The following is a 22,781-nucleotide window of genomic DNA, read 5'->3' as shown; positions in this document are numbered from 1 at the left end:
GTCTGTGTTACCTTATTTGACAGAAATCTATGTGAATTTTCCTGTTATTTCTGACAATTTGATAAACAAAAATGTATATTATGCTAGAATAAAAAAATAAATAATAATTAACAAAACTGGTTAACTGGGGTGCCAAAGATTCCTCTATGCAGGAAACACCCTGCTCACTTTTCCAGGTCATGTGTAACAGACTACAGACCTTCCTCTACCTGGCATTCTGCATCAGATGTTACTGATCTGTTGCGATATCATCATACAAGTCTATATTCATCAGTGGTGGAAGAAGTATTCAGATCCTTAACTTCAGTAAAAGTACTAATACCACACTGTAAAAATACTCTGTTAACAAGTAAAAGTCCTGCATTGAAAATGTTAGTTAAGTCAAAATATGTAAGTATCATCAGGAAAATGTACTTAAAGCATTAAAAGTAAAAGTATTTAATGCTGAAAGGCATTTCAGCTGGACTTGTAGGCCGTTATATTGTCGGCTAGTTTAATTTAGAATAAAAATATTTTATAAACTACATGTGTGCGCAAAAAAACTAAAGCTGTCAGATGAATGTAATGGAGTAAAAAGTGGCATGAAAAGAAAAGACTGAATTACAAGTACTAGTACCTTAAATCTGTACTTAAGTACAGTACTTGAGAAGATATACTTAATACCACTTATATTCATACACAAATGAAGTAACCTTATTGCAAATTTCAGTCTGACAGCCAATCCCCAAAAAACTTACATTCATCCTCTCCTTTTCGTTTTTATTTGTATTTACTATAGCCAGCACTATCAACCAGAAGTTAAAGGTCCACTGTGTAGGACTTTCTCCCATCTAGTGGTGAAACTGTATTTTGCATTCAAATGAATAGTTCTCTCTAGCGCCTCGCTTTTTCAAATGCGTGTTGCAGCTACGGTAGCCGTTATGTGCCAAGAAGCTATGACAACATGTCTTCCAATTTTCGCTTCTTTGGCGACGAGGATTCCTTCTCCTGTGGCTCGGCATAAGAAGGATCCTCCATTATGAAGTAAAGTGCAGTGGAGGCTTTCAAATGTGCCGCGGCAGTGACAAGCGCCTCTCACTGATCTCCTTCTCCGTTTCAGCTGGTCTCAGTCACGTGACGCTGGCTCTGAACCAAAACGCGTTGTGGATTAGATAGACAGGTAGGCTAGTGCTGTATGTCCCTCTCAGTGATTATAGTTTTTCAAAATGACGGAACGACATGGAAGCCTCCTTGGACTTGCCCGTCCAACGTAAATACAGATAAGAAATTCTTCACTTACGAGGATAAGTCAGATCATTGGCAGAGGTCATTTTACACCAATGAGGACATATTTATGAATGAAGACATTGATGTTAGCTAAGACAATACTTAAAACACTCCACAGTGTACCTTTAAGAGAGACAAAAATGTAAGTGGAACTAAGGAGTTGCAAATACTAAAGATGCAATAACGTTGGTGCTGGCTCTGCTAAATGTGGAAGTAGCAATGAGTCTAACACTGAGAAAGAGCGAGTTCCATCAGAGTAGAAGAGATGTAAGAGAAGGTGGGAGGCAGCCCATATTCACTTTTTGTGAAAAGTGAATATGTTCTAGTTTCATCTCTCCTCTGTGACAGTAAACTGAGTTGTGGACAAAACAAGACATTTGACGATGTCATCTTGGGCTTTGGGAAACACTGATCCACATTTTTCAACTTTTTTAGAGACCAAACAACTAATCCATTCATCCAGAAAAATATCGACAGATTAATCGAACAATGAAAATAATCGCTATGGTCAGCCCTAGTGGAGTTTACCTCATGTTGGTGATGAGTTTCTTGATGGAGTCAGACACAGTCCTGGAGTGGCCAGCCAGCACTGACCACTTGGGGGGGTCTTTGGGGTTGACAGCCAGGGAGCGGGCAGTCTGGATCAGGCCGGTCGAGCTCTCCAGCATCGCCTTCGCTGCCGCCACGATGGGCTCCATGGCTGCATGGCCCTGAGGAAAATGAGTGGAAATCAATTTGGATGAAAATGACTGAGTAAGATATACTATCGGAAAAGCCTCCAATACTGTGACTCTGGTATCGGCAAGTACCGGAGTTTATGCACTGATCCGACACCCCATAATTTAGCCCTGAAGAAAATCCACTTTAAAGTAGTTTGTGTGTCCTGTTTTTGTTATGACTCGCTGTCAAACTGGAAAATACAAGAAAGTGGCGCCCTGTGGCGTTCATTGTTTGTGTTTGTTCAAGTTTCACAAAGAGTTTAACAACAACACTAGCGAACCCATCACATCCAGACAGGGATAGTAGTATACTGCTATCCCTGTCTGGTAGACTTATTTAAAAGAAATCCCTGTGAGCCAAAGCCTCAGATTTCCCACTGTTCCGAGCGCTCCGGGTTTCAACAGTTTGTTCTACTCTCGGCTCTAACTGTGCTCAGTTCTGCTGCTTTCAGCATTCTGCTAAAATACAACAAATTGCGTTGAATCTTTTATTGAACATATTAAACATTTACCATTGACACCTCTTTCCTCTGCAAATCTCACTATTTGAAACTGCTGCTGGAAACGGGCGAATCTCAACAAAGCTCATAGTTGACGTCAACTCAGTGGCTGTACCTTATTTGGCTCTAGTCTGTACCTTTGTCACGCCCCAACATTTACATACAAACCACTGATCTGAGGTCAGCTGGTCTTCTGAATCTAGGTCGCGCAGATCTCAGAAATGTTATACATCGTTCGTCTGCTATTTCATTACTAAATTCACTTCTGAGACTTTTTTTAATGCGAGAAATCAACTATGTAGATCTCAAATACCGGCAGTTTTACAAAAATTGATGGCTAATTGCATATGTGGTCTGACTGTGTCGGAGTTCACAAGCTCCACAGTCTGACGTGACAGCCGGCGGGTGCCTGCTGGAGCCTGTCGTCTTTCACAGACCCGCTGTGAGCTGGCTGGAGCCCTCTCAGGAGACTAGAGACAAGAGGCGTTCATTTCCCCGATCGTTTGTTTAAATAACCTCGACACACATATCCATTATAAGATTAACTGGAACCTGTGGTTTTTCGAAGTTATAATGCTCCACAAGAGATTACGGGGCGTAACAAGCTCGCTGACCGCGCTCTCACACACACACACACACACACACACACACACACACACACACACACACACACACACACACACACACACACACACACACACACACACACACACACACACCATTTAGCAGGAAGAGGGGAGTGGAGCAGCGAGCTGCAGGCCCTGGAGCTCCGTCAGGGCAGCGGCGTTTGGTAGTCCAGTAACCCAGAAACGGTGACTTTGCGCTGGGTATGGAGCGTTGCAGGCTGCCGGCCGTGACGGAGCTCCGTGGAGCTCCTGAACTCCGACACAGTCTGACCAAATTTGCAATTAGCCATCAATTTGAATAAAACGGCCCATATTTGAGCTCTACATAGTTAATTTCTCACATAAAATAGTCTCAGAAGTGAATTTAGTAATGAAATAGCAGATGAACAATATATAAAATTTCTGTGCAGTGTGTGTGACGTGGTGTGCACGGAGCGGCACGGAGGGGAGGGGCTGTGTGTGTGTGTGTGTGTGTGTGTGTGTGTGTGCGCTTCAACCAACCAATCGGTGTGCATTCATGAGCAGCCAATATAAGGGAGAAATCCTCTCTTTTCATCCAGGGCTTTTTCACAGGGTAGCATTAGGGCCCATAGAACAGCACCCGGGCCATTTTCAGCCCAACCAATGTTACAAACCCTATTAGGAGACCTTAAGGAGCAGTGTGAAATACCCTATATAATCATTCTATCACCCCTTTAATAGTGCTTCCCCTTACTTACTGACTCACCTGCATTCTATGAACACAGAACAGGGAAACAAGTCCACCAAATGTCCCCTCTGGGGATCAATTCAAGTTAAATCATCTTAATTATTTAACGTTGGAGCAGACGGTGAATGATCATCGTCAGATCCTGCTCTCAATGCATTTCTGATTGAACTTACTTGTTAAGGTGTTGACATACCTCGGGGCTGATCTGAGCAGGAATGCTGGCGAACTCTGGGTTGGAGGCAAAGGCAGTTAGGTTGTCCACAGCTTCTATCAGAGGAACAGTGGCTGCCTTACACTTCTCTCTGTTCTCATGGTTAAAGGCTCCATCCAAAGCCTGCACAGAGGGTTTAGTCACGATTACACTGATTGCATTGCTATTAGGGCTGGGTATCGCCCCTGATTTCCCGAATCGATTTGATTCCGATTCGCAAGGTCCCGATTCGATGAAGACTTCTGATTCAATTCAATTTCGAGTCAATGAGAGATATTGCTTGAGTTACAGCACCAATTTTGCTTGGATATGAAAGAGATTCTCAGAGAACTAATACTGTAAATGGACTGGGCGATGGGGAGAAAATCAAATATCACAATATCGATATTGCGATGATATTGTAGGGTTGACTTTTGGTGCTGGTACAAAATATATAATACACAAAACAGTCTGGAAAGTTCAGAAAATGACATCACTTCACTGTAATGCAGAAGACAACACTTGTATTACGATATCCAAAATCTAAGACGAGATTTAGTCTCATATCACGATATCGATATAATATAGATATATTGCCCAGCCCTAGCTGTAAAAATAGTCATGTTTACATTAAGAACTGTCCCCAGCCTTTAAGGGGAGCCCAGTGCTAAGACATGCAAATCAGACATCGTCTTTCACTCAACAGAGAGTACATGCTTTTCATTTAATTGATGATGTACTACTAACCTTTATGGACTTGACCAGATTGGCAGTGGTGTTGGCCACCTCTTTGGCTGACTGGACAAACTGCCTCTTGGCAACCGGATTGGGAGTTCTGGAGGAGGCCAGGCGGCAGGCGTTACACAGTGCCGAGGTGTGTTTGGCCACGATGGTGGCTGCAGAGAGCACCTGGCCAGACAAACACGTGTTCAACCACATATCAATCAATCAATCAACATTTATTTATATTAGGGATCGACCGATACTGTTTTTTTAAGGCCCATACCGATTAGACCAACATAGACCACTTTTTAATTCATTAACTTTATCAGTTATCAGGCAAATAAAACCGATACAGATAATCTGCAAACTGCCAAAAAACCTGATAATCGTCCAGGGCCGATAATCGGTCTATCCCTAATTTATATAGTGCTTTACATCAAGGACCAAGAATAAAACAACATAACATACAATAAAAAGAATAAAACATCGAATACAGTAAAAATCTGAAAAAAAGAGGAGAGGGAAAATCTCACACCCCTACTATGTATTAAAAGGGGCGGTGAGCGATTCTGCGCAAATGTTATTTGAACTCAACTGCGAAACAAATTCAACCCCCCCCCCCTACCGAAGCTCCGCCCCCCAGGTTCATGGACTGATAACTACTGGCCGGCCAGCACATTCACCTGCTGCCTCCCCCTACCATCAACTGTCACCGCCTGTTGCCGATTGGCTGGAATAGTGTTTTGTGGCTCGTTGACTCCTTTCTGTTTGTTTTCCATTTACACAGCCAGTGCTGTACCGGATTTCTTCCAGCTATTACAGATATTCACTGAGTTTGACAAAGTGTGTTTTGGATTAACATCACTTACTATACCTTTAAAAGCCATTCTAAATAAATACGCTTTGAGTTACGTATAGACTCACAAAGCAAGATGAAGACGACTGATGATAAAACTGGCCATTAGTGTGATCTGGCAGTGAGGTCAGCATGTACCTGAGACTGGGTGCAGGCTGGGTCCATCAGGTTCTGACAGGCCATCTGGATGGACTGATTAGCCCGGGCAAACTGAGCAGGGTCCACCAGGCCCTTCTGACCTGCTGAACTGTTGGGGTCTGATACTCCCACCAGATAGGCAGCCTGGAGATCAACAACACTGGTCAGTTCACATTGTGGTAAGTATTACAAGTGCACGTATTATAAAACACAACCAAACCAGACTACATTGTTTGTCTCTGAGTCAGGGGTCCCCGACCTTTACCAACAAAAGAGCCATTATTAGCCATAAAAAAATCTCTCTGGAGCCTTATAATGAAGGTAACAGTCTATTTAGTCTAAATTAGCCTATCACCATTCCTAATAGGTTCTAAATGAGCATGTATTAATATGCTGATGTTTGTTGCCATCTGATCCAATTCTTAAAAGTACATTTGCTCTGCTCTGTTTTTGAAATCACTCTCTCACTCTCATCCACAGCCGGATACTTCCAAATGCCGTGTGCTTGTTATGGAAATTTCTTACAATATTTATATTTATGTTTTTGGACTTGCAATCCATAGCTAGTCTATGACAACTTAAGACCACTATTGAGGTTCGGCAACATTTTGAGAATAAGGCGCTGGGCTACAGACACGTATAGGCTACGACGCACATCTTAGTTGACTGAAATGTCACGTAGCCTAATGGAGAACGTGAGAATCACAAACTGAAATGTTTAAAAAAAAAAAAAAAAATCAATTTCCGTATAATTATCTGTCAAAGCCACAGGGAGCCACTAGCATGAGAGGGGCTAAGGAGCGGCAGGTTGCAGACCCCTGCTCTAAGGGATCTCAGTCACAGTAAAGTAATTAAAGCTGCAAGCAGCGATGAACTGGCCCTCACCCCTCCCAGCACGTCGGGGGTACTGCCGGGACACGTCGCATTCAGAATAACTGTTGCCAACTGTTGACACTTCCTGTTTGGGCCTCTATAACTTGGGCATTTTTTTAACTACCAAAATTCTTTTGATACATTTTTGTCATGAGGGTCCACCGAGTCTACATGCAAAACCTTGTGTAGATTGGACTCGCCCTCTAGGAGGAGTTACAAAGGTTTCGCATGCGCTATGTAATGGTCGATTGAGGCCACATTTGGCACAGAGCCTCAATGGCCCATGGGAAACAACTGTGTATAGTTTCATATCAATCGGAATAACTGATACACAAAACGTCTTGTTTTGACTGCCACGTACAGGAAGTTCTTCCTCTATAACTTGATTTTCTAAATTCTTTTGATAACTTTTTGTCATGAGGGTCCACAGATTCTACATGCAAAGTTCCAAAAGTAGCATAAAAAAAAGAAGAAAAAAAAAGGTTTACCTGTACAGCTGCTTCAGTCAGACCACACAGAGCTTTGGAGCCACCACTGACTGAATCCCCAAACTCTGGCAGGTTGGAGTTCTTGGCATGGTGGGAAATGCCCGCCATGGACTCACCGAGGACCTGACACAAGAGACACGGTTTAGTTTGGAGAATGTTTTCGTTGTGTCTTTAGATGTTCTTTATGGTGACCAATCCACTGCGCAAACAGGGATAAAGAGCAAACTACATTTTAATGGAGCAAAGCAGCACATACTGTATTTGTGAGAGAAAGTGAACTGCCTTTTTACAACACTGAATGCATGCTTTTGCAAAGAAGTAAAGAAATGAGAGGAGGGTGAACAAAGGGAAATGAGATGAGCAACAAGTGATGGTAGAGAACCAAACACAGTAGAAGAGCAGCGGTGAAGTACAGAACGTTCTACCTTAGAGTTCTCCATGACACTGTCGATGCAGTCAAAGTACGACAGGTCGTTGATGGCTTCCGTCGGGTTGTCCAGCATCCCCCTCACCGACTGCACACAGGCACAACACAGTCACGGTGTGCACACGCTCACAGACAAAATCAAATGGTCAAAAAAGTGCCTCAGAACACACCGAAGAGACGAGACGTAATACGTCTCCATAACAGCAGGCGGCGCTAATCTGTCTTGTCGCCCAAGAATGAAAACCGGCAGCTGATTGGACGAACGCGTCACGTGGGTCTGGTTTCTCCGGAAATTCATCATGTCATGGCGGCTCGTTGAGAATACGATCTCATATTGTACTAAAATAGTTCACCGAAACGTGTTTCTGAAAACATTTTAAGAGAGAAACAGGCCGTGCAGCTGCTGAATCTGTCTTCATTTCAGATCGACAAAGGTCAGTTTAAAAGATTTTCCTCAGATTTTGAGAGACTCTAGTCGCGCTCATCACCCCATTTCTGGGTTAGCACATGTATAATCGGCACCCCGCTGTCAAATCGGCCAAAACGAAGGACGACGGCCCCTGGGACGGACGACGGCACGGAACACACCGAACAGACTCGAGTCACCGACCTCGCCAGTCAGACGGCCGATTATCGGCTTGGTGTGTCACACCTTTACTATGTCGGCTGAAATATTTTCCCTCTGTCGCTCCGAAACGGACGTAAAAATATCCCACTTTCTCTGTAGTCTACCGTTAGCTAGCTACCGTAAATATAGGCTACTTTTAAAATGCCATATTTTCCCTCTGGGCTCACCAAAACGGACGTAACAGCATATTAACCATTCACTTTTCAGTTTTTCAAGAATCGGAGTCGGTTTAAAAGTACCGGTTCGGCATCGGAATCGTAAAAATCCAACCCTACTACACATCGCAGCTGAACATGATGCTGCCAGTTAGTCCTTGTTTTATACGTTGTCTTCATTGTCAATCATTTCCTGGTCAATCTTTTAGGGCTGGGACGATATGCCTTTGTCACCGATTCTATTCTTTCCCGATACACGGGCGGCGATTGGATTTGTTGATTCTAGAAGTGTTGCCATTCGACTATTGGGATTTTCTTTTCCTTCTTTAACATAAACAAAAGTTGAATCATACACTTCTAGAGACAATATATCATGAGACATTTCTAAAAACTGATCGTCTTCTAAGAAGAATGCACATCACATATCAGTCAGTTTTATCAAAAATTAAAATGTCTTAACATGAATCCAACATATTATTAGCAAATATAAATCCCCAGTGATGATAGGCTTACTGGCCTGTATGTAAGGTAGCCATCACAGATACAGTTCATCCTAAGGATTCACTGTGTAACATGTATGTTTAACTATTAAACATGATTTATGAACTCATGCCAACAATTATTAGGCTATTCTAAAAGCTTAGTTTTCTATGCATTAAAAAGTTACAGTATGTATAATGTCTTTAGGCAGCCCTGCATGTTTATTGTATGCCCTGTCCCTGCTCTGTCTCTCAGAGATATTCAACAGGGGGTCTGGGACCCCTAGGGGGTCCTCAGAGTTAGTGCAGGGGGGCTGCCAAATTTGTGAAAGTTTCTTTTTCAAAAATGTAAGATGTCTGAAAATATACATTAATATGAATCCAACAAATTACAATAACAAAGATAGATTGGCATATTTGTGAAGAAACATTTAATTTGCACATTGAAGATAAGCTTGCTATAGGTAAGGTAGCCACTGTGGTAGCTATACCTTAGGGATTTACTGTGCCTTCCACATGATGTATAAATATATACTGTACATATGAATAATATATTAGTATCCATTCATTTTCATCCATCCCACCCAGTTTAACATGCAACTTAAATTGTATACAGTATATGTAGGGGGTCCCTACTTTGACACAATAAATCTAATTGAATTGAGCTAAGGGGTCCATGGCCTACAAAACGTTGAAGACCCCTGTAATAGATGGATGGTTGTCGGATGGTTGTTGTTACCTCCAGCTCTCTGAGAGCGTTGTCACACTCCTTCTGACCGGGCGCCTGCCGAGTGCACATGGTGATCAGCTGGTTGATGCTGTCTGTCACTGCCCTGTGAACACAAAGGCTCAGATATGTGAAGACAGAGGGGCAGCGAGAAAACGACGTGGCAGACAAAGAGCCGGAGAGAAGTGTTTGTTACCGAGCGGCGGCTGCTAGCTGGTTCTTGAGGTTGGGCGAGCTGGGGTCAGTGGACAGGACTTTGGCTGACAGCAGCAGCTTGCTGGAGGACATGGAGATGGTCTTCAGGTTGGACACCACCTGCGTCTGGTCCTCTTTAGACTGGAGGAGAGGAGGAGGACGGAGGCATGTAGAGGGTTTCAGAAACTTCACAGTTATAGTGCCTTTCAAAACCATGGTTACAAGGTGCTGTGCAGTGCAACACTGAGTAAAAACAGGCAACGGTAGGCCTGTAACATGATTGTCCAGTGTTTGCAACGTTTTGTTTTTCTGGGTCAGAAATATTTCAACGTTTTGGTCCTTTTTTTGTTGAAACATTTGTCACTTTTCCCTGTGAGAGGCCGAGCGTTGTAGTGAACCAACCACATTATCTTTTTTGACTATTTGGTTGAAAGAAACCCACATTTCTGACATGGAAACTTTTAGAAAATGGGTCAAATTTGACCCGAGGACAACAGGAGGGATAGAATAAAAAGTAATAAATGAATACATGTTTTCAACTGAACTCAACTTGAACTGAAAGAGACAGTTAATCGCAATTATTTGTGAGAAAAATTAATCGTACAGCAAAATTTGGAATTGTTGCAGCTCTACAGAACGGGAGGTAACAATATAAAAAGTTAACAAAAAAAACGTAATGATAAAAAAAACTAAAAAAAACTACTAAATAAAAGGCAAACAGAAGTTAAACACACAAACAATAGACAACTTAACAGCTGCAGCCCCCCCCTCTGCTGGAACGTTTTAGGCCCGTTTCACCTCTGGCCACAGCCAGCATCACTTGTGTGTAGGGATGCAAACGAAAATGTTAGGACGAAAATAGCAACAAAAAAAACTTTCGCAGAATAAATGAAAAGGCTGAGCATGCTTTATAAATGCAGCCAACATGTTGGCAGTGTGGGTGTTAGTGAGGGCTGGACTAGGACTGTATAAACCTTACTGTACGGCTGGTTTTGCCCCAGGTGTGTCTGTCAAAACACGGACAGAGACTTCTCTCTTCCGATCCTCTAATTAACAGGTCTCGAGGCGAGCCCGTGATATCCTTTGAACAGTGGCAGTCTCTTTTCTTTTCTCTCTTTTTTCCGTGTGGCGGTGATCACTCCAAGTGATCCGCCCTGAAGCACTGTCAAAACGGTCAACAACGTATGTCTAGGACCATTATTCATCCATCGCCCTTTTTTGCACTTTGCTCTTCAATGCACTTTTTGCTGTAGGCGTAGAGTACGTCGCATTCTTTCAGCAGTCAGTTTGACCTAATATAGTCTATTCAAGAAGAGGGGCTCAAAGAAAAAAAAATATTTATAATTGCATTTTTGTAAGTTATATTGTGCTTTGTTGGTATAATGTCTGCTGGAATGTTAAAATAAATAATAATAAAAATGGTCACTGTTGAATAAAAATGTTTAAATTGTAGTTTTGTAATTGCTGGTTCAATGGTGTGAAAACTGGCAAAATAAATGAAAATAAAAAAAACAACATGAAAAAAAACCCAGGTTTGGTTATTCGGCCCCGGCATTCGGCCAAGTTATTCATTATAGCCGTCTTCCGTGAAGAGTTTCCATTTCGCTGCATACTACTACATACTGACCTGGGATGTTCCAGCCATGTCAACGCCAGCGTCCAGGAAGTTGCTGAAGTCCTGTCCAAACTTGCTGGTGGCCCGGGCCAGGTCCTGGGTGGTCCCTCTGGACGCCTGGACCACCTCGTTGGCCGACTGGTTCAGACCGGCCGCGACCTCGTTGAGCTGAGCCTGGACCTCCTGGAAGCTCCTTCCACTGGACGGGAACTACAGAGGGGGGGGGGAGGACAATGAGAGCTGTAAAGCCCAGGTCAGACCAAAGATTCGCACGGAGACAAGTGTAAACCTGCAGCTACCTGCAACGCGTCAGTCTGCAGCGTTCTGAAAGCTGCCAGTTCACACCAACGAGACCAGACGAGACTGTCTATCATCTCCATAGCAACGACTCTTTGTACGTCCGTACTAACTACTGACGACTTCCAGGCTTTTTGCAGCTAAATCAACCAGCTGAGTCGCAGCCACGCCATCAGCTGTTTGAGTCCAGCTGAGACAGGCCGGGTCAGACCGCTGAAACTTTTCTCTGCGGCGTTCTGAAACGGTTTTGTCTCGTCCCAAATCTTTGGTCTGAACGGGGCTTAAGAAACAACACGGCAGACAGCAGCGTTGGGCATCGTTTTGATTTGAACAATTATTTTTTTCACAGATCAGAAGAACATTTTATTTTGATTCAATGGTGATTGACAGTCTGACCGGGCTTTTTCTACATAAAATAAAGCCAGACTTTAGAGCTCCGCTTACTGAGCTCCGTGGCTGCAACGCGACAAGCACCTGGAAGTACGGCGGCCGCTACGGAAACCAAAACTTTGTTTTAAATTAGGAACCGATGACTGGATTTGAAACCAAATTTTCCAAACGATTTCAATAAATAAAAAAAACCCGATTGCATTGGAATCGTCATTTTTGAAACGATGTGAGATAGAGCAACTCAACTGTAAACATCAATGGTCAAATAACATACACAGCCATCAACAGTCAGACAGCGGCCTACATTACTGATCTGCAGCACCCTCGTGTTGTCAGCAGATCTTTGAGGTGCTCTGATCAGGGCTGACTGGCTGTTCCCTGTACTAGGCTGACCACTAAAGTCACTCCTAGACTGTGGAACGCTTTGCCTCTTGTTTTAAGAGTGACGGCCTATGTTGAAATCTTTAAAAATCAGGTAAAGACGCCTCTTTTTAGACAGGCGTTCGTTGTTGACTGTATTGCTATGTATCTTATGCTTTTGTGTTTTACTATGATTTATTATTGTGCTTTTTATGATTATTGATTTGTTTTAATGTATTTATTGTTTTGGCCTGTGGAGCACTTTGTGACTCTGACTGTGATAAGTGCTATATCAATAAACTTAATTTACAGTGTAGCAAAGGAAACACAGATAAAAATGTGTAGGGGGGTCGCTATGCAGTAGCACCGACATCTGGGAAACATATTTCGGAACGCATCATTTTGGATGAGACTGGGTCATTGATCACTCACAGAATCACCCAGGAGAGTCTTGCTGGCTTCGCCCACAGTGCGGATGGCGTTGTCCACATCCCTCTGGCCAGGAAGGCAGTTCACACATCTGTTCAGGGCCTGAGACACGGCCTTAGCCACCTACACACACAGTCACAGTTACACACACACACACACACACACACACACAGTCATACATACACATACACATATATATATATATATATACACACACACATCTAAACCAAAACGTAGCAGTAGAGATGTAGCCTCAGTCTGTGTCTGACCTGGGCCAGCCGCTGCTGACTTTCTGCATCTCCTGGCTTGGCGATGGCCCTCTTGGTCTCTTCGATCAGGTTGGCCGACTTATCCATGATGTCACCGGCAGTGTCGAGCACTGCGTTACGCGCTGCTTGGTCGCCTGTGGTGGCAGCCACTCCTCTGGCGGCTGAGGCCAAGGACTTTAAAGCCTGGGCCACGTCTCTGGCTGCCATGCCTGGATCCAACAGGAGAGAGGAGAGCAGCTTCAGTGTAGGCACCAGAGTGTATAAGATTGATAGGTACGATAACCTTCAGCAAGAAAATATTAAGTTTTCACGGTATTGCCATTACAGCTTTAAAAATGTATCATTTTCAAATGTCTGGGTAAAAAAAACAACTTTTTTTTAAACTGCTGCAATGAAGAAGAAAAAAAGAGCTGCAATAAACTTTTTTTTCATTGTACAAAACAAGCAGAGAGAAATAACCTTTGATGAACTGAGTTTTAAAAATGTATTTGAATATTTCACAATTTCATAGTCAGCGACGGAGGACTCGTGACTCGACCTGGAGTTCAGATAATGGCGACTCGACTCGGACTCTTCTTTGGTGACTCGGACTTGAACACTGGGGACCCGAGACTTGACTCAGTTGGTGATGGTTATATTGTGTATTTTGTCTCTTTTCGATTCTTTGTGTAATCCATTTAACAGGCGCTAAACATGTATTTTATTGTTTTTGTTTTTACAAAAAAAAACTACAGTTCTAACATTTTCAATTCTATCTAATTTATAGTGTCAAATCATAACATAACCTATCCCAGGACACTACAGATAGAGTAGGTCTAGACCACACTAACTACTCTAGAAACATTTAGGTGGCAGTAGTTTGTATGCCACTTTCATATATAATAATAATATTTGCGGTATTTGTGCTGCAAAACATGATATAATGTGAACATCTCTAAATGGGATGGTCAAAGTAAATGAGTTAAACCTAGTCTCGCATTGCCAGACCTTCCTCCACAGCGCTGCGGAGGAGGGTCTGGCTAGTCTACACAGCATTCTGGGAGGGAGAAAAACGTGATCTGGTTTATTGGCATTTCTTTAAACCAATCACAATCGTCTTGGGAGGCTCTAAGAACCAGATGCAATAACAGTGTCTCTGCTAAATAGTCTCTGGAAGGAACTTGTTTTGGTGTACGTTTTTAGTAGTTTTAGTCGTGCAACAGAAAACTCAGATTGGACAGATAGTCTAGCTAGCTGTCTGGATTTACCCTGCAGAGATCTGAGGAGCAGTTAACCATAGTCCTCACAAATCCACCAGAGGTTAGAACGCCGACACAAAGGAAGAGGAAGGTTACCGACATCCGGCGGAATATCCGGCGGCACCGGATATAGACGACGTTAACACCCACCTGTGTAGTTCTCGTTGCCCTGGGTGGCCTCACTCAGCAGCTGGGCGATGGCCGAGCTCACAGCCTTGGTGCTGGTCACCAGATCCTGGGAGCATTTCTCAGGCTGAACAACACAGCAGGGAGACATGGGAAGAATTTATACTAGAGCTGGGGGATATGGAGAAAATCAAATATCACGATATTTTTGACCGAATACATCGATGTCGATATTGTAGGGTATTGGTGCTTTCACAAAATATTGAAACAGTGGGAGTATAGATAAATAATAACCAATAACGTGGATACAATGACTAATTGGGTAAAGGCAAATAACAGTCTACTAAACTAAACAGTCTGGTAAGTTCAGAAAAGTACATCACTTTACTGTAACGCAGCCTTTCAAACCAGGAAAAGACAAAAGTTGTGGCATATCACGCCATCACGAGACCCAAAATTTAGCCTCGTATATCGATGTCGATATAATATCCATATATTGGCCAGCCCTAATTCATACTGTTCATACTAGGGCTGCATGATATGTGGAAAATATCTAATTGCGATTATTTTGACTGATATTGCGATTTGATTCACGATATTGGAGGGAATGATAATTCTTGTACCATTATCCTCATTTTCATTGAAAAATATTAAAATTGTAATGTTTATAGTGTGATTTATGCGAGGATCTGTACCAAACAGATAGGATGGGATTTGTAGCAGCACCACAATACTTCATTCAGAATGGGTGACACATTGTTAGTCTTTGACAAATATTCCCACGATTTTGGATATTGCAATAGTCCATATTGCGATTTCAAATAACTGCGCAGCCCTAGTATACGTCTAGTTCATGGCGTGGCACAACTTGGTGAGGAATAACGACGTGTTTGTGTCTCACCGTCTCTCCTGGCAGAGGTTTGAGTTTGCCCTCGTCAGCTGAAGCCTTGGCTTCCTGGATGTCCTTCTCCAGACCTCTCACCATTGACAGAGCGTTGTCTATCTCCAACGGGCCACACGCTTCCTGAGCCTACACACACACACACACACACACACACACACACACACACACACACACACACACACGCTTATCTGAGTGCTGTGTCTGTCTATGCAACAAGCTTGAACAAGGTTAGGATAACATTGACAGTACATGCAACACTGTAGTAGCAAAGGCTGTGGAGAACAAAGATGGAAGAACGGACCAGCTGATTGAGGGGAATTAACTAGTCGCATGCTAGCCAAGTCTCTAACCGTGTGCGTTGCGTGCATGCGCACAAAGTCCCTGAGGCAGTATACTATACTGGGCAAAACACGTCACTCGATCAACACTGAGGTAGCTACTATTATATATTATTAAATGGTTTAGCTGTACATCCATTACTGTACGATAGCTTGGGCTAGTACCAGTGGTGAAGTAAATATTTAGAGCCTTACTTTAGCAAAAGTACCAATACCGCACTGTAAAAATACTCTGTTACAGTAAAAGTACTGCATTGAAAATTGTTACTACAGTAAAAGTCTGTAAGTATCATCAGGAAAATGTACATAAAGCATTAAAAGTAAAGAACTATCCTCCCATTGTAGAAAGTGTAAAGGGTCCAACCAGTTGTTCTGTTGTGTTTAATGGTCTGATCATCTCAGCTGGACTTGTAGCCGTTATATTGTTGGCTAGTTTACTTTAGAATCAAACATCAGATTTTATAAACTACATGTGTTTTGTATGCTAAAAATCTGAATGTGTAAAGTAACTAAAGCTGGAACAGATGAATGTAGTGGAGTAAAAAGTACAATATTTCTCTCTGAAATGTAGCGGAGTAGAAGTAGTACTCTACAGTACTAGTACCTCAACATTTGTACTTAATTACAGTACTTGAGTAAATGTACTTAATTACTGTATATTCCACCACTGGCTAATACTCATCAGACCAAACTGAAGCCGTAAACAGCAGGGGTTGATGCATAGACTGTATTAAGTGAAGCCAAACATCTTTGTCGCCCCCTGGTGGCTGGCTGCAGATGGGACATAGACCAAACTAAAACAAATCAAAGTACACCTCAAATACATTTCCCCCCAAAGATGGTTTTAGTCATTTAAGGTAGTTCTGATCACGCCGGTGTTTGTTCAAGTGTTCATTTTTCTGATAAGTTTGGTTTTTATTAGCGATGCTTCAAAGATTGTGATGAAACGTCAGGATTGACAGCTGTGATTGGTCGAGTGGGTGTATGGGCGGGACTCCACCGCCCGATCACTACTGCACAGAGGCTCCAAAACTACATGATGGCAGCTCTAAGGCATATCACAAGAATGCATGTCCGTTAATGATAGTGTTTGTGTATACTCACAACGAAATAAGTGTGCGTGTGTGTGCGCTGTGTTAAGACTATGACTGATTCATTATACTTCGTGTAACAGTTAGGTGTTTATAGGGACGCATTGTTGTCAAGTACTATGCTAAACTACGTCTGTTTTTTACAATGTCTAAAATTATGAATACATGCATAAAATGCAATTTTGATTATTACATTGCTGTAAATATTTCCTAGAATATGCTGTCTGGAGAACGCCACTTGTCAAGCCCCCGAAAGGGTTTTTGGCAAAAGCTTCAAATTGTACATTGCATCTTTCTTTTTTTAAATCCATATGTGTAAATAATGAAATGAAACGAGTAAAAACTACAAACATTTTGCAGTAGAACAAAGATTAAGTTATGTATAGCTCTCCCTGTGTGAATATTAAACGCATGTTAGTGAGTCCACATCGTAAAGACAAAACAATGAAGAATGCAGATGTGTGGTACCTTCTGGGAGGTGGCACGGAGCTCAGCCAGGGCACTGGCCAGGTTCTTAGCACATTGGCTGAGCTGCATAGCTGAGGCCTGGTCCCCGATGGTGGGAACGGTGGCTTTGGAGGCTGTTACCATCTTAGCACCAGGCTGGGGGAGGAGAGGAAGAGACAAACTGTTAGCCCTGGGTCAAGACCTCTGGCTAGTCCACACCGCATTCCGGGATGGGAGAACAACGTGCTCTGGTTTATTGGCATTTCTTGGGCGGAGTGATTTGCTGTGACTGTACAAATCACAACATGTAAATAGAAACATGTTGGCGTTATGTGGCACTTATTGGGAGCAGTAGGCTAGGTGGAGCCGGTTACCTCCAGGATCTGTGCTAAGCTAGGCTAGCGGTGGGGCCGTCAGACAGAGTTACAACACACACGGAGATGAGAAGGGTATGTATGGGCTTATCTAACTCTGGGGGATACGGGGAAGAAGCTAAAGTCCCAATAAGTTGGTGTGTTCCTTTAAGTGAAGTGGAAATGCTATTAAAGTCAGGGGGCTGAAAACATTTGATGTATCCTCTAGACCAGGGGGTCCCCTAGGGGGTCCTCAGAGTCAATGCAGGGGGGGCTCCAAATTATTGTTACATTTAAAAAAAAAGTGACCTAAAATGAATCCAACATGTTATTAGCAAATATAAATCCCCACTGATGATAGATGATGATGACTAGCCACCCACAGATGCATATAAAATCATGCCAATTATTACAATGAATAAGCTATTTTAATAGCTTACTATTCAATGCAAAAAGAATTATGTATAAAGGCTTTATACATGTAATCGTAGGCCCAGTTTATTATGCAACCTAAGGGGTCCTTGGCTTAAAAAACATAGAAGACCCCTGCTCTAGACCATGAATATCTACAGAACATAAATATAATGGAAACCTAGCCACTGCCAAGCATGGTGTTTTTTTTCTGAATGTTCCTTTTCAGCTCTTCACCCACACTGATTTCAGGTCATTTAAGACACTATAAAAATAAACTTGTAGAGACTAAGGGGGCTTTTACACCTACTTCGTTTGGTCCAAAAAAAACATGAACCTAAGTGTTAATCCATCCCAGTACAGCAGATCGGCGTATTATTTCAGTGTTGTCTTGTGTATCAGAACAGATCACACAGCCTAAATAACCACAAACAAATGACAAGGCCTAAAAGACACAATCGGTTTGTGGCTATACGTATCACTGCTGCACCACCATTACTGTATTGCACTATTCTGTCAAAGCACGCTCAGTTAGAAGTCTGTTGCCCTGTTACTGTACTACTATGTGTTTCTGTTGTTCACTGATTGAACGCAGCGAGTGGTGTGTGTGACAGTCACCTGCAGGAAGTTCTGGCTGGCGCTGATGAGAGCCAGCTGAGCGCTGGGGCTGTCAGGCTGGGACTGGCTGCCTCGGACTCCCTGAACCAGCTGAGGAATCTGCTCTGCCACCACCTGATGACACACAGACAGACAGACAGACAGACAGACACAGACAGATATAAGTCAAATCACTGACTGTTCGACCCTTAAAACGGGATGCCTTTCAGAATTTCTGTTGAACTTTAAAGGATGCAAACCATAGCCAAAAACAAAGCCACTCTGTCTGTGCGAGATGAAGCGCCAGGTTTACCTTGCAGCTCTGGACCAGCTGCTGCTGGGCCGCCTGGTTCCTGCTGGACGAGGCCGCGTGCTGGGCAGCGGCGATGGTCTGAGTGGCGGCTGCTGCAGCCTGTTTGGCTGCATTCTGACAGGAAACAGGAAACACATGTGCCAACTTAAAAACACTGCTCGTATTAGCAGGGTTTTTTTTTTTTCCTGCATAGAGAGATTTTTTGGCGACCCCCCCCAAACAGCTTTTAGCCAGTCCCAAAGGAAAATCACCAGCACCAAAATGTTAAGGACTGAGAATGAAAATAGCAATTCAAATCCTCTCTGAATGACAATAATAATAATAAAAAAAAAAAGGAATATATTGTGCAGCCCTAGCTTGTATATGACAATACATATCATAAGTAGCTGGTACTTCATTAGCAGCTAATATCAGCTGGTTAGCAGTTTAAATGACCCTTTGAATTACACATTTAGGAAATGAACCCGAGTGGTTTTAAAGACTCACGTCTTCAGTCTGAGAGCCACACAGAATAGAGAAGTCAGAAGGTGTTGAAACGGACTGACTTCTTGTTGGTTTGGCTCGGCACATTGGATAATACGGAATTATTATTTATTTCTGTGTATCTGTATCAGTGTCTCTGTGTCCCCTCCGGCAGCGGCAGATGGCCGCCAACCAAGAGTCAGGGTCTGTCTGAGGTTTCTGCCTGTTTAAAGGACGTTTTTCCTCACCACTGTCGGACCACATGCATGCTCTTGGGGGGGAATTGTTGGGTCTTTGTAACTTATAGAGTGTGGTCGAGACCTACTCTATCTGTAAAGTGTCCTGAGATAACTCCTACTATCATACACTTTAAATACAATTGAATTGAACAAGACTTCCAGTGATGGTTGGATGTAGAATGGTTGCACTCGTGAGTCGCCATCAATGATCAGCTAAAAGCTGTTTGGTTTGTTAAACAATTCTACCTGATGAGGACCTGTGAAGCTAGCTTCCATTAGTCAATCCAATCATTCTGCGCAGGCAACACAAGACACAATCAAGGATTGTAAATGGCACTCAGATTTGGGCAGTTCTTTGCTCGGCCTCCTCCCTTTTTTTTTTTTTTTTTTTTTTTTTTTTTTTTTACCTCCAGCTTGTTGACCAGCCGTTTCTTGATAGCATTCTGGGCGGCGGCGTTGGTGGCCATGCGGAGACCTTCAGCAGCCTCTCGCAACTTCTGCTGCTGCTCCTCACTGTCAGGGTTTGCTGCTGCGCCCTGGGGTTGGAGAGGCACACATGTAACAACGTTACACATTAGACCAGGGGTGTCAAACTCAACTTCACTAAGGGCCACACTGGAAAATGAGAATCACATCAAGGGCCAGACAAGGAGAGTTTATTGAGATGCTTTGATGTCATTGAAAAAGTCAAATCTCTTTGACTGTATTATTGCATGTCTCATATAGTCTTCTCACTTACAGTTTGGTAACAACCATGTTAACAGGTTAGAGCGTGCACACTGCCTGCATGACACACATGTCTCAGGTGCGGCTCGAGCCGCACTGAAATGCGTGCCTGCTAGAAACAGGGCCGACGCCTATTTTTCACACCACACGCCAGCGTGTTGAAAGCGTTTCCAGGCAAAATAGAATAGGAAAAGATGTTTATATGTCATTTAGACACAAATACATATTAATAAGTGACATTTGGATGTTTGAAAGTCTCTAGGTTTTGACATAAATGCAGATATAAATGTCATTTAAAAAAGATAATAAATAATTATCGATTTGCAAATATTGCAACTGTCAGTACAGAACTAAATATTCTGTAGCCTGTATTCATTCAATTTTTTCACAAGAAGAGTGCCTTGGACCTTTCTTTTTTTCCCTTTAGAACTCTAGTTCCCTTGGGAGTGAACCGTGAGCCCCGTTTTCAGGTGGACCAGAGTTCTATTCTTGGTTCTGCACCAGAGTTCAGATGAGCTTTCACACTGGCCCAAACCAACCGGACTATCAGTCCAAGGGCTCCAGTTAAACGAGGCAGGTGTGAAAGCGACCTTAGCAGATCATAATCACGCTCTGCTGCGGGCATTTCAGGAAAAACCTCACTTGTTGCTGCTGCTATTTGGTTTTGTTTTGTAATGATTGTATGTGTTCGCTGCTGGCTGTACCACGCCTCGCCCCTCGGGGACAACAAAGACTCCCTTGACCTTGTTTAAGAGCAGGCGTAAAGGAAAGACAAAAGGTGAAGGCAGACCTTAGCGGCCTCCACCATCTTAGCGGTGGCATCAGCCAGCAGCTTGGCGGCTGACAGCAGCTTGCGGGAGTTCTCCAGGTCCGACTCGCCCTCGGCGTCCATCTTGATGGCGTTGACCAGATCAGACGTGGCCTGAGCGAGGATGCGGGCCTGTCGAACCATCTCACCTGGCGGGTTAAACCAGAGGGAAGGGAAGAGAACTGGGTGTTTAAAACGGAAGACAACACTTGTGTCATATCACGCTATCCAAAATCTAAGACGATATCCATCCTCATATATCGATCCCGATATATCGCTATAATGCCCAGCCCTATTAAGAAGCCTTTATTGTCATTATATTACAATGAATACAACGATATTGCGAGTGCCCCCTTCCCAGCGGTGCCTAAAAGAAACTATATTGACACACATCCATACATAACATAAAAACAACATTCATTCAACAGCCAAAATTCACCATAAAACGGGCTAGGGAGGTTGTGATAATAATAAATATGAATATGTTGCACAGTTTTAATATTATAATATTGTCGGCCAAGATCGCCAGCGGGTTTCTTAGGGTTAAAAGAACGATCTCTGGATTTTATTAATCAATATTGATATAATTTAAATAAAGGTCGAATTGAATCGGAAAATAATATTCTTTTTTTAAGTTGGTGTTTAGCTTGATTTAGACTTTAAAGAGCATCACGATTCCAAACTAAAGCGGGGTCAGACGTTTTCATAGTTATATAGTTACTATTTCATAAACACTATATAGGGACTAGTGAACGGGTGAATGAGGGAGCGGTTTTGAACACAGCCCTGCAGTCAAGGGCGTAAATCCCTAATGATTGTCCCCCCCCCCTAGAAATATCATTAAAACAATGCTGTGTATTGTAAATAACATAATGATGTATACTTAAAATATCTGTGTAAGTAGTAAAACAATACAAACCCCCAAAAATGCTTTTTAAGTTTAGAAACATTTTGAGTCCCCCCTCCCTTGCCTCACAGTGGTTTGGTCCACTGCCTGCTGTACCTTAGGATCTGCACTGACTCCCAGTCCCATCGGTAGTGACAGGAGTGTAGTGAGTAGGCTGTTCAAGGCTGTTTTATTCACATTAAACATCGGATGAAGTTCTTCTTTTCTCAAATAGAGTAATTAATGAATTAGTCACGACAAAAAGTTCGCTATGTTAGTGTAATATAATGTAACGTTACCTAGCTTATAGCTTGTTGGATAGAAATGCACCCACTACAACTAATGTTACCACGGCGATAAGCCTAACGTTATGTGCGTGAACTGATATTAGGATTAATATTGAAGATCTACAGTTGTGTTTAGCTGAATATGAAGTTAAGTGGCTGATCAGTTAAATATATATCCTCTGTCCCAGAAGAAACCTAATATTTATGTGGAGGACGCAAGATCATTTTAGAATTATAATATGACCGCGTGGTGAACCTATGAACCCAACTCATATTTAGACATCTGACGTTAAAGATTTGTGTTGTTGTTGCTCAGATAAAATGACAGAGAAAAGAAAAACAGACATAAGATCCTTTTTCAGTACACCAAAACGCCAAGTAAGTACAATAAGTCCTCATATCAAGACAATTTGGTAACATCTTTATAAGAATGGGTGCTTATGGAAATACTAACGTCACTATGTCACAGGCAAAGGAGACAGAAAGAACTGAGGGA

The 22,781-nt window shown here is 42.7% G+C and overlaps 1 protein-coding gene across 1 annotated transcript in view; it reads right to left on the bottom strand.

The window, feature by feature from the left end:
• The window catches only part of tln1 (talin 1), a 110,434-nt gene that overhangs the window by 32,860 nt on the left and 54,793 nt on the right, over window positions 1-22,781 (bottom strand). Inside the window, exons 21-38 of the mRNA XM_078272017.1 lie at window positions 21,095-21,261; window positions 19,986-20,114; window positions 18,878-18,991; window positions 18,586-18,699; window positions 17,225-17,359; window positions 15,325-15,453; window positions 14,448-14,550; window positions 13,060-13,268; window positions 12,794-12,913; window positions 11,327-11,524; window positions 9,701-9,840; window positions 9,517-9,610; window positions 7,514-7,603; window positions 7,089-7,211; window positions 5,728-5,871; window positions 4,758-4,919; window positions 4,014-4,154; window positions 1,795-1,976 (exon numbers count right to left, since the gene is read on the bottom strand). Of these exons, the coding sequence (XP_078128143.1) occupies window positions 1,795-1,976; window positions 4,014-4,154; window positions 4,758-4,919; window positions 5,728-5,871; window positions 7,089-7,211; window positions 7,514-7,603; window positions 9,517-9,610; window positions 9,701-9,840; window positions 11,327-11,524; window positions 12,794-12,913; window positions 13,060-13,268; window positions 14,448-14,550; window positions 15,325-15,453; window positions 17,225-17,359; window positions 18,586-18,699; window positions 18,878-18,991; window positions 19,986-20,114; window positions 21,095-21,261 (2,494 nt within the window). The remainder of the gene's footprint in view (window positions 1-1,794; window positions 1,977-4,013; window positions 4,155-4,757; window positions 4,920-5,727; window positions 5,872-7,088; window positions 7,212-7,513; window positions 7,604-9,516; window positions 9,611-9,700; window positions 9,841-11,326; window positions 11,525-12,793; window positions 12,914-13,059; window positions 13,269-14,447; window positions 14,551-15,324; window positions 15,454-17,224; window positions 17,360-18,585; window positions 18,700-18,877; window positions 18,992-19,985; window positions 20,115-21,094; window positions 21,262-22,781) is intronic.

This window comes from Sander vitreus, chromosome 16 (assembly GCF_031162955.1).
Source record: "Sander vitreus isolate 19-12246 chromosome 16, sanVit1, whole genome shotgun sequence".
Taxonomy (NCBI): domain Eukaryota; kingdom Metazoa; phylum Chordata; class Actinopteri; order Perciformes; family Percidae; genus Sander; species Sander vitreus.
This window is presented reverse-complemented; position numbering and strand designations above follow the sequence as displayed.